The sequence below is a fragment of the Vigna unguiculata genome, chromosome 11 (assembly GCF_037176805.1).
Source record: "Vigna unguiculata cultivar grain cowpea cultivar isolate G323 ecotype 2 chromosome 11, ASM3717680v1, whole genome shotgun sequence".
NCBI classification, from domain to species: Eukaryota; Viridiplantae; Streptophyta; class Magnoliopsida; order Fabales; family Fabaceae; genus Vigna; species Vigna unguiculata.
In genome coordinates this window covers 5,918,722-5,930,846 of record NC_140802.1, presented here as the reverse complement: position 1 = coordinate 5,930,846, position 12,125 = coordinate 5,918,722, and the positions used below count along the sequence as shown (strand labels likewise).

Below are 12,125 nucleotides of genomic sequence, written 5' to 3'. Positions count from 1 at the left end.
CTCCACGGGAACATTTTGGTGAAAAAAATTAGTCAAAAATCATTTCCCATAAATATTATTTGCTACAAATGTTATTTTTTTTATAATAACAAACTTTTCAATTTCAGAAATTAAAAAGAATTCTTCTATCAAATACCAAAATTATTTTTTATATAAATCATAATGAATTAATATCGTATTTGCATAGACTTAAAACTTATTTACTATATAATTAAAAATAAAAAGAAATTCCTATTTATTTTATTTCATGTCTTTTGTTTTTTAAAAGCAGAAGGGTATTAACGTAAAAGCACGTAAATTCAAAATCTAAAGACAAAGGCGCGTGATTTTCTCATTCAATTTTCACTCGCTCTCAACGGTACATTTTTTCTCTCCTTTTTTCCTCTGCTTTTTCTGCATCAAGCTCTTCAACACTTCAAACCAATACCTCAATGGTTTCTCTCACGGTAGGGGTTTCACTCTCCAATTCTCACTATTTCAATTTGCACCTTTCAATCATTACACTACGATTTTCAAATTTCGCACAATCCTGCTATTATTTTTCACGAGGTTTTCACCTTCGATTCTGCCTTTAAACCCTAATTCTTGTTTGGTTCTTTCATGCTTCAGGGAAAATCGAGAGTGGGCTCAACTCGAGCCTCTGTGGTCGGTGGTGCTGCCCAATCTCGCCCAAGCGGTATATATGTATTTGTTTGATTTTTTTTTTCCTGTGTTGTTTTTTGTTGTTCCCGAAATGTTATATGCTTTTGCTGATTTTGTATGTATATTGAGCAGTGGGTGGTAGGAATTTCAAGGTTTTTTCGGAAATTGACCGGACTAAAGCTGGTGATGGGAATACGTAAGTATTTTTTTTTTTTTTTTTGTGATTGGGAATTTATAGCAAATACATATGTGTAAATATTTTTCAGAACTGATTTTGATTGTTTCTTTAGGACTTCTGCCAGAGGAACAGTTGCAAGTTCAAGGTATGGTGCCTTAGTGGACTTAAAATGATGTGCTTTCTGCTCCATGGGTGGTTTCTAGATGCTAAAATCGTGAACAACTGTAGAAATTTAATGTTGTCAAAATGATTTTGATTAATTGTTTGCTTTTAATGAGATATCAGATAGATAAGGAAGCCCTTTAGTCGTGTCATATCAGTGAAAGGGGTTTTAGATAGCCGAGCTTTTAACGGCCTCTTGAGGTCAAATTGGATGGGCGTGTCTTAAGATTGTATCTTTGATGCTATTCATATGAAGTATGAATCTGCTGGCTTGTTTTGTGATTTTTATGTCACTGTCTGAAACGGTTGTTTTTTGTGAAACCGTGACAACATATGGCAGAATAATATTCATTTCTTGTAGATGTTCCTATATGCCTGAAGTATGTAAAAGCACTGTAGTGATCTATCTATATGTTCTCTCTGCTCCTTTGCAATTTATGCAGAAGGAGTACCGTGGTAGCAAGCAAAGGGAATATTCTTGGTAGTACCAGTAATCCAAAGGTAATATAAACATTCTGAACTTCTAATAGTTTTTGAGGTCTAAATATTTTGTATTCTTGAGTCTGTCCTTGGTTACATTACACTCCATATGTCTAACTATTATGCAACTTTAATGGTGAAGGGTGGTATCAAACAGAGTATGGATAAAAATAGTGGCAAATATGGTACTTGTAAGTGTTAACTGAACTCATTTTGTGTTAAAATTACGTGGAATAACACACTTCTCATTTTCTCTTATTCTGGCTTCTTATAGCAAATACAGCTGTGAGAAAGGCATTGTCTGATGTTAGCAATGTTGAAGAAAAGTTCACAGCAGCTCTTGGGCATGCTAACTCAAAAATGAAGTAAGAATCATATTTATTGTGGATAGAAAGAAAGTTAAAGGGAGGTGCTAGTATTACACTGTTTAAATAGAACATTTGCAAGTTATTTTTGGATACTTATTTTGTACAATTATATAAAAATTTCATATATATTTCATCTCACATATCAGCTGATATACAGTCCACTATTAACGTCATTCTTTTGTGACATATTTTGTTTTGGATTTTCTGATAGATTGCTCGATAATATCCAGTGGCAACCTAAACATTTTCACCTTTGATTTTGTTTGAATATCTAGAAATTTCCTCATAATATTTACTGTATCTTAGAGTGTGTTAAATATCTCTTACGAGTGGTTATGGATTTCAATTTCATGTTTCATGGATTTTTCACTTCATTAATTAGGTTACGAGTGGTCTAGTATTAGTAAAAAATAGTGGTTTATGAAAGTATTTTCTCTCACGTCATATCACGTCAACTGTCAACCTTTCTCGTCCATGCTGGAACACGTTTGCCCTAGATATCTCCGGTTATATCCAACCCCTTGTCCCAATTGGCCACCTTCCCGTTGCTATGTGTCTCCGTTGGACCACCGACTTTTCTTGTTTGGTGGTAAGATCCATTTCTTCTTTCCGTCAGTGTTGTCCGTAGTTCTAGACAATATCTAGTCTAATCGTGATTTTGTCCCGCTTCTGTCTCAAATGTAGTCCAAACCCAATTCAGCTTCATTTTGGCGCATCATTTTTAATTTTCTTTTCTTGTTAAATGTAACAACAAACTTATTAGCTTTGGCTTTTGACTTCTAGTATATTAAATGATCCCTTGGGAGTGGTTTCATATTTCATAGTATATTAAATGCTCCCATAGGATTAGGAGTCTACATTAGAATAAGTAAGGGGTTAGTGTTTATATTATTTTTTTGTATCATGAATTCATGTCTGTTTTAGATTTTAAGTAGTTTAACTCTCTTTGTCCTTCCTATCTCAATCCTTCAATTTCAACAAAATGTCAAAACTAACTACACAAGTTGGTAGGTTAACGCAGACGAATAAGTTTCTGCACAGAAGAAGAAAGAAGAGAGCAAGAAAAACACTCTGTGAACAACCCCCTTCCTTTTCTTATTCTTTTTAAAAACATAAAATAATAATATAAACAAAATAAATGAAAATAAAAATAATATTATTAACAATGGAATTAAACTAAATAATATTAATGCTAAAATAATTACTATTATTGATATTGTAAATATAAATATAAATAAAACCAAACTTTCTTTAAAGTTTATTTTTTCATTTTCTCTTTTTCAACTAAACAACTTCTATTACCATCCCATTTTCACCTATTTGTCTTCTCTTTTGTCACCTACCTCTTCTATTTCTTTTCTCTCTATCAAACACACCTAGTCTTGAAATCACATTCAATCATCTTAAGTTTAGATTATTAATTAGTTTATTCTCTGTCCTTCTGTATATATCCTATCATATAAAATACTTAAGCTGATGGGTAGAATCACATGAATATGTTATAATTAAGTAGCTTAACGTACCTTCTCACACAAGAGATCTTTGTTCTTGAGAACTGTTCAATGTTCAGAGACCTGTCTTATCAGATTGAAGCTTAATATTCCTCTAGAAGAATGGGGCCAAAAACAATTTTTTGCATTTCTTTACTATATGGTCATAGTGATGTTTATACTAGGCATAACCAAGTCTTCTAGGTGCTTAAGCTCCTAGATGGAAAAACTCTTGAATTATTTCATATTTTAAAAGCTTTCATATCTTTTAGTCACATGGACCTTTGACATTGAAAGAATTTGATCTTGTGATGTTTATTTTTGTCAAGCAGAGATTGATGCAGTATTCTCTCCAATTGCTTGATAGTATATTATTTCCTCTAGTGTTTGCTTTATTATTTGATTTTGTATATCTTATGTGCCTTTCCAGGGTTTCAACAGGTTCAAGTACAAAAATAGTGGGTGTATCTTTGAGGAAGTCCATCACGGTATGTTAACCACTTAACCAATCTTCTGTTAAGCCCAAGTTTATTAAACATGATACGTGCTTTTTGTAGAGGGGTACTCCTTTTACTGGTGTTAGTTATAGACTCAATACGCCAAAATGACCCAATCGATGAAGTTTTGGCTATGTAATCTACGAAGTGAAGTATAAAAGAATAATAAAGTGAAAAGAAGTCCTACAAAACCATCAACCCTAATTTCACACTTCTATTTTCTCTCTGTTTAAAAAGATATGATTATGCATAATATTTTTTTAAAAGTTGTTTTTCTGTTTTTCCAAAGAGCTCTATCAAAGAATATTTTTTCCATTCGGCAGCATCAACGGTGGTACATCTTAACTTTTTTTATCATGCCGAGATGGTCATGGTAAAAGGGAAGCATTTATAAAATATAAACATTAATTTAAACTTCCTTGGGTCTATACTATGATGAAGCACTGATAATTTTTCTTGTTTAAATTTAAATTAGGGAAGAGTGCAAAGAAATAATAGTAAAGCTGATGTTCGGTTAGATGCTCTCAATAAAGGTGACTGATTCATTACCTCATAAATATTTTTATTGTATTTTGTATGTTTAGAATATCATTTAGAGGTTTTTCTCCCATTAGATGATCAGAAGAATAATACAAAAGGAGGTCAATCAGTTTTTTCCACAAAGGACAGGTACTTAGGATACTTTCTTTTGTTCATCTTACATTTAATAGGATATTAAAGTTATTAATGGTTGACTTTTATGCTTCCAAGAACTTCATTACATAAATTATATTGCCTTTTATTTTATATTTTGCAGGTTTACATGGAAGACTACAGCTACGAGGTTTCTTAATATTTCATTTTATTGGTTCAAATTAGTTTTAGGAATGACGTGAACTGAAACCAGTATATTCTTTGTCTTTTCCAAGCACTTCAAGGAAGTCTTTACCGGTACCAAGCAGGGTAATCAGAGAAGATACGAGTAAAACGAAGGTAATATTTCTTGTTATTGTTTGTCTTTCCTAGTGCTAGAAAGTTCCAAAAAAATATAGCTGTGCTTATTCAGATTGCCATGTTATTCTTTTTCTTTTTTCAAAATCCTTTTCCTTTTCTTATACTTGCACTTTGCTTCCTTGCAGGAAAATGTTAGAAGTTCTCTAACAGCAAAAGGCCAAAGTTGTCTTCCCTGTAAGAAGTTTTGGCATAGATAAGCACTTTGAAAAAATGTCTGCTATGTTAATTAAACTTAGTATGTTATTGATTTCAGCTAAGGCAACAACAAATAGAAGAGAGAGTTCCCAACTGGTTAATGCAAGAAACCATCTATGGAAGAATCGAGTGAGTGATGGTTTTGTTCTGACGTAAGTGATAATTAATCATGTATTAGCTTCGTTCCTGCTTCCTCTGTTGTAAATTATGCACTTCTGGTACATTTTATCTGTTTGATTAGCTTTAAGCTGCAAAACTGAGGAATCTAGCTAGTTAGCCTATATAATTACGAAGTGATGTCTAGAAAACCTATACTAACTAGCTGCTTCTTCGACACTCTGCATTTTTGATGGGCCACATAAGGAGGCACTTGAAGGCGGTGATATTTAGATTACTCCTTTTTAGCGTAATCCACGTTCTACGATGTTGTTGATCTTTTGGACTATCTAATGTATTCACAGTATATAATTATGAAGTGATGTCTAGAAAACCAATACTAATAGCTGCATTCACACTCTTTATTCTGATGTAATTGCTCCTAAATGTCTGTTGTGAACTGTCATCATGGCTGCTAATATTGAACATTTTCCAATAGTACCTGCTAATAACATGTTTAAACATTCTGATATTGAATTATTACTACTTTCTAACAATATTAGTCATAAGTGCCCGTAGTACTCCGTTTAAAAGTTTTTGACATGTCCCCTCGAATAAACAGTGGCCTTGCAGCATATACAATGCACGGGCTAACCCTGCTCAGATTTTTTTTTTCCGAAGAATATAGGACAATAGGAACTGGACTTTAGGGTTTAGGAACAGGAAGACAGATGAATGATTTTATATCTACAGAATCTATGAAAGAGGAAATCATTATCATATTTAGTTATAGCTGAATGACTGTATATGCTCATCATTAACAATTAACATTCTTTATAAAAGATTAATTATCAATTTGATATATTTGTATATTAATTTTTCCTTTCATGCAATTCACCTGTTATACAGGGTTCAGCCTAATGTTTCACATGCATCCTCAAGGAAGTTTGCCAAGGTATGTTGGCTGCACTCTGTTGTCTGTAGTCTGCTGTATAATTATTGATAAGGCCGAACAGTATAATGTGGTTTGGTGAAATAAAATATACCAGAAAACCTTTTAACGCATACATGTATATGATATGATTGATACATGCACTGTTGTTCAAGCTTTAAATATTTTACTTGGTTCATTTAATGACAAGGAAGTGTCTTCTCAGTAAATAATTTCCTCTACATTTTGATTTTTTTTTCCCAACTTTGTGAGAAGTAATTGAAAATTTGTTGTAGAGTGTGAAACTGAGTTTACCTTGTTCGTTTCAGCCAATTGTTAAGACCACACTCAAGGCTTCCATTGCGCAAAGGACTTTAAAATCTAAATCCATATCAGCTCAGAGTAAATTAGAATCAATTTTTGCAACGTCATCTCAGAACAAATCCATATCAGCTCAGAACAAATTAGAATCAACTAGTGCAACCTTATCTCAGGAAAAAGAATCAGTTTCTTTGTCTCTTCCTGGGAATGGCTCGACAGTTTCTGATGATGCAAATCAAAGACATCTTCCATCTGAGAGCACTCTAAGAACTGATTTGTCAGAAATTATTCCAAGAAAAAAATCCAGCCGCCGAAAATCATATACAAGTTCATTAATCGAAGGATCTAAGGTTTTTGATGCTCAAATGAAACTACTAGTTCTTTTTTAGTTTCTGTAAATTTAAATGACATGTAACCTCTTATTTTGCAGTTTCTCAAGGAAAGTGAAGTTAGAGAGCAAGATAACCTACCCAGTATAGATAATGAAAGCAATCAATTTGAAGTTTCTGAATACGTTGATGACATATATCAGTACTATTGGGTTACTGAGGTAATACTCATCGTGCCTGTGATGTCAGCTCCTTTTTATGTTATGTTATCCTCTTTGTTACCCATTACTCTAAATATGTACCTTTTTTTAGTAGTTGAGTGAATATCTTCTGTGATGGTATTAGATGTACTTGAGAGGTGATAATATAACATGGATGGTTGAGAGGTTGATACTTGTAGCAACTATGAGACGTTGATGCTTCCTCCATTCTTTTACTAACAATCTTTCTCCAAGTGCACTCCTGCCCCAGTTGTAGTATTTGAAATTCTTGAAATTTTGATCTACTGCGATTTTTGACTTCCCCTACAACGATCTCATCTCATAATTATTAGTCTCTGCATGCATTGAATTTTCCAACCTATCTTCCTTACTTTTTACCTTGATTCTTCTTCAAGAATAGCTCCAGCTGCATGATGTCTATGATTCAGCTATTTTGTTTGCACTTTGTTATGTTACTCGTTACTCTAGAGAAATAATTTTCTTTTTATAATTGAGTGAAGTTCTTCTCTAATGAACATGCTTGTCTCTTTCTTTCTATTTCCCTCCCATTCCACTGCAGGCTTTAATAGCTCCACCAAGTATGGAATTAGTAAATAATTTTCTACAACAGACATTTTTAGATTTGTAAGCTTCCGAGGACTATGCATTTAAGAATAAAATCCCACGACGGATGTAAGTAGTAAACGTTTTACTTTGTGATATGCCCCCACCAAGCCTACATATAGAAGCTTTGGTGGAGCCTTTAAATCATCCAAAAGTCTTTCTATAATTTTAGTTTACTTAGAGAAAAATTAGGAGGGAAAAATTATTCATCTTTTTGAGGTTCTTCTTATCCTTTTTTTTTTCTCATTTCTTACTTTGGCCACTGAGTTATTGTTTTTTACTGTAATTGGTACCCCAACATTTCCAAAAGTTGACTGTATTAAATATAATTTAAAAAAACTTGACAATCGACCAGCAACTATCGTAATCAGCACTTCCAATATATACTGTTTTTTTTTTTTGTTTTATATTTTAAAAATCCTTTTATATGGAGGTCTTGATCAATTGTAATTTTTTATTTTGATGTTTTACTCTTCTCCCATATGCTTGAATAAATACTTTATTATACCAACAGAAGGAGATGATGCAACCTTGTTCAGCATCTGTCATCGTTTGAATGACATTGTTTAATTGATTTTGTGGCTTACTTTTTGGTGTAATCATGATACCACTAGCTTTCATCTATACAAATTTATATTTACATTTTATCAGTATCCTCTAGTATCAAGTAAAGTTTTTATTTATTAAAAAATTGCTTTCAACTGCAGGCACGTAATCCAGCTCTAGCAAATTACATGTCAATTCAGACTGACATCACACCACATTTGCGGGGCATTTTGATCAACTGGCTCATTGAAGTAAAGGATCTCCATGGCTTTTCTTTCATCATGTTGTTTCTTCCTTTTTCTTGTTCTACCGATTACTTATCAGTCACTTTCTTTGTCTATCATCATTGGCTATTGTAGGTACACTTCAAATTTGATTTGATGCCAGAAACACTGTATCTCACTATTACGTTACTGGATCAATATCTCTCCCTGGTGACTATCAAAAAGACTGATATGCAGTTAGTTGGTCTTACAGCACTTTTGCTGGCTTCAAAGTATGAGGATTTTTGGCATCCTAGGGTAAGAAGACATATTTGAGCATTTACACTTTTGAAGAAAAGAGGACATGCTTTATCGGGCTCATTTTTTTTTGTTGGATTTGTTCCAGGTCAAAGATTTAATTAGCATCTCTGCTGGGTATACTAGAGATGAAATGCTTGGAATGGTAAGAATTCCATATTATTAAGCATACGTAATTGAACTTCTCCCTTTCATCGTCATGTTTAAGAGTGAACTTGAATCTTGATATATTTCATAGCATGTGATGAAGGAATGGCTTAGCAAATTGGTGAAATTTTCATTCAGATAATACAGATTGATCGAACTATTCTTTTTTGCTCAAAAAATATGAATGAGGAAGTTTACACGCGGCAATGGATAAATTCTAAAATTTTCCCTTTGCTCAATTACTTGAAGTTTTATTCTAATTTGTCGTTTGGTTCTCTTTACATACAGGAAAAACTTATTCTTAGAAAATTAAAGTTCCGTCTCAATGCTCCTACTCATTATGTTTTTTTGGTGCGGTTTCTGAAGGCTGGTCAATCAAATAAAAAGGTATGTAATTCAGCATGCATGGTCGTACAAATTTAGTTTATCATTGCAGCTTGACGTTATTAGTAAAAAATCAATTTGAATATGAAAAACCAAACAGTATTTGCAGGAACACATGAAGTTTGATTTCTAACAATTTGTCTTGATTTATTTTCCAGATTGAACACATGGCATTCTTTCTGGTTGACCTATGCTTAGTTGAATATGAGGCTTTAGCATTCAAGCCTTCATTACTGTGTGCATCAGCTCTGTATGTAGCACGGTCTACTTTGCAAATATCTCCACCATGGACCCCATTACTTCACAAACATGCGCGTTATGAAGTTTCACAGCTCAGGCATTTACTCTTAACTTTTTCTGTCACTTTTAAAATTTGGGATGAATTCCATTTATGCTGACTGTAACATTTGTAGGGATTGTGCGGAAATGATACTCAAGTTCCACAAAGCTGCAGGGGTTGGAAAGTTGACAGTTGCATATGAAAAGTACTCTAGACCACAACTCTGTAGGGTTGCAGCAGTGAAACCTTTGGACGTACTTCCCCTGTGATTTGAACTCTGCTTGGTAGTTCCTATAAACTCTTGGCACATAAGCATGCACACTAAGATAGGGTTTGCATAAGGAGAACCGTTGGATGTACTGTGATTTGAACTGTGCTCTAGTTATGCATCTGTTACATAATATGATATTCCTATGAACACTCTAGTTATAGTATTCCTATGAAATCTCGAGGTTTTATTTTGGTCGAGGTTTTCTTGTGTACAAACTTGATTCTAGATGTAATGGGGTACTTTTTTTCTGTTAGAAACAAACTGATATTGCTGTTGATGTTCTTTTAAGGTCAACCTATGGAAAATATTTATTATTTATCTTCAGTTTAAAGAGACATTTCACTCGATTATCATGAAATGAAAGATGAATTTATTTGATTGATTCATTTACAGTATATAAATTATTCATTGAATTATTAGTAGGTACATCAAATATAACAATCACTTAATTTAATTTTGTGAAATAAATTACAGATTGATTTTTTTTTTTTATCAAATAGATCATCACTGAATAAGATTTCCAAGTATTCTTTAAACATATTAAAATATTAATGAAAATCAAAGGAAAATGGAATGGAAATATGTTTTTATATTTTGTTTAAAGTAAAATTAAAAATCATTAGTATTTATTTATTTTTATTACTGTAAAACTAAAAACTGTAAAAGGAGAAAAAAAAAATCCAAGAGCCGCCAAAATTGATTATGTATAAATTTGTTTGTAGTTATATACTTTTTAGGAAGTACTTTCAAATAAAACAAATAGATTTGTTTTACTAGTCATGATGTACTTTTACATCTAAGTTAGACTAAATCTCTAAACATGTATCATTATTTGAAAAATTATTAAAATAAAATAAAAGATGCAAAGAAATATACAACCTTCTATGATAAAACCAAATCTATAATAAAACTTTTAAAAAAAATTATACAATTTTGGACATGGAAAGATGAAGCTTATTATAGACTAAAAATCCAAACTTGTATGATAAAATAGGATACTGAATATAACCTTCTAAACAATATAAAAAATTTGAAATTGTGTATTTTTTAAACAAGTATAAATATTTGGTTTATTTTTCTCTTAACACCCAAGGCATAGTCGAAATAGAAGAAAAGACCAAATCAACAAAAGAAGAATCACATCCTATCTAAAACTTTCTAGAATTAATAATTCATGCATACTTTAACCACAAAACACAAAAAACAAGGTTAGGCAAAACATACACACTCAATTTTCTCTCAAAGCGAATGCTAATTCTCAATTTTAAAGAAGTAACAAAAACATCAAAATGAACAAAGATAAACCATACCCCAAAACTAATATTCTGCGTGAATAAAATTATGTACATCTAAAAATGAAGAAAAACTACCAATATATTTTCTACTACTTTTGAAAATATCTAAACTTTGCGTATTCAAGACAATCCCTTTAAGTGTCATCTTACTTATTTTGATCCAATTAATCATAGAAGGCTCTTAAAGAAGAACTTGAATATTGGAAGAAGATTTATCGTTAATAATAATAATATTTAATGAGGAATTTCTTTTTTTGTATTTTACTTCTATTAATATTTTAAAAATCCGTAGAAACACTCATTTAAAAAAAAATGAGAAGTATTAAAATAAAAATAAAAACACAATAAAATAAAATAGAAAAAAAACTAATAGGTAAAAAAGGCTCAACTTATTTAAAAAAAAAAGTAAGTGTCCATATTCTAATTAGAATAAACAGTCCATTCATTATAACAAATATACTATTAATTGGAAAAGAATCACTAAATATTTTAAATTTATAAAATAAAAAATAAAAGATAAAATTCGTTGTTGGTAAAGGGTTATTGGCTAAACTAGTTTAGGTGTGATGTGATCGTGCTTACCACAAAGTTAGACTTAGACCACGGTCTAATGGAGAAGGGAATTACTTCTTTTATTGCTAAATCTTGATAACCAAATAACAAATGAATTACAAATACATCAAAGGTGTTCTAAGTTTGATAATGAGTTGTTGTCAGTAATTTTTTTATTTATTATTATTATTTTCTTACACGGTTTTTCTTCACAGTTATATATTTTAGAATGAAGAAAAACCCTTCCTATAGTATATTTATACAAAAAATTGGTTATCTTATTTAAACTTTTGTTCTATGCCGAGATATTGTTCAAGCGAAATATCATCAATTTATAAGTTTTTTAAGAATATATCAGCTAATAAATTTTAAATTTGATCAATTGAAAAGTTAAAAGCTAGGCATAATTCAAGCACATGCTTTATATCGAACTGAAACTACTTGACGGATTAACTTTCCAAAAACATTACAAACAGGTGTATACTTTGATTTATAAAATTCGTGTAGCTTAAAAGGTTATCGAGAAAAAAAAAGTTAAATATATTTTTAATCCTTGAACTATGTAAATACATAAATTTAATATTTTAATCAAATTTTTTTAAATTTAAATTTATTTGATTTTT

The 12,125-nt window shown here is 31.3% G+C and overlaps 1 protein-coding gene across 2 annotated transcripts; it reads left to right on the top strand.

The window, feature by feature from the left end:
- Nucleotides 1-314: 314 nt before the first annotated feature.
- On the top strand, nt 315-9,986 carry CYCB3;1 (cyclin b3;1). Of its 2 annotated transcripts, none has more exons than XM_085668550.1 (23): nt 315-446; nt 610-676; nt 775-838; nt 933-965; nt 1,426-1,483; nt 1,605-1,653; nt 1,737-1,827; nt 3,751-3,808; nt 4,293-4,350; nt 4,432-4,486; nt 4,614-4,640; nt 4,735-4,789; nt 4,936-4,984; nt 5,064-5,157; nt 6,011-6,056; nt 6,362-6,703; nt 6,784-6,903; nt 8,214-8,303; nt 8,412-8,573; nt 8,662-8,718; nt 9,009-9,107; nt 9,263-9,441; nt 9,518-9,986. In XM_085668550.1, the coding sequence occupies exons 1-23, from the start codon at nt 432-434 to the stop codon at nt 9,651-9,653; spliced, it is 2,004 nt and encodes a 667-aa protein (XP_085524676.1). In that variant the 5' UTR covers nt 315-431; the 3' UTR covers nt 9,654-9,986. The 2 variants fall into 2 exon arrangements, with proteins under 2 accessions (XP_085524676.1, XP_027909431.2); XM_028053630.2 differs by having other exon boundaries at nt 4,726-4,789.
- Nucleotides 9,987-12,125: the final 2,139 nt, after the last annotated feature.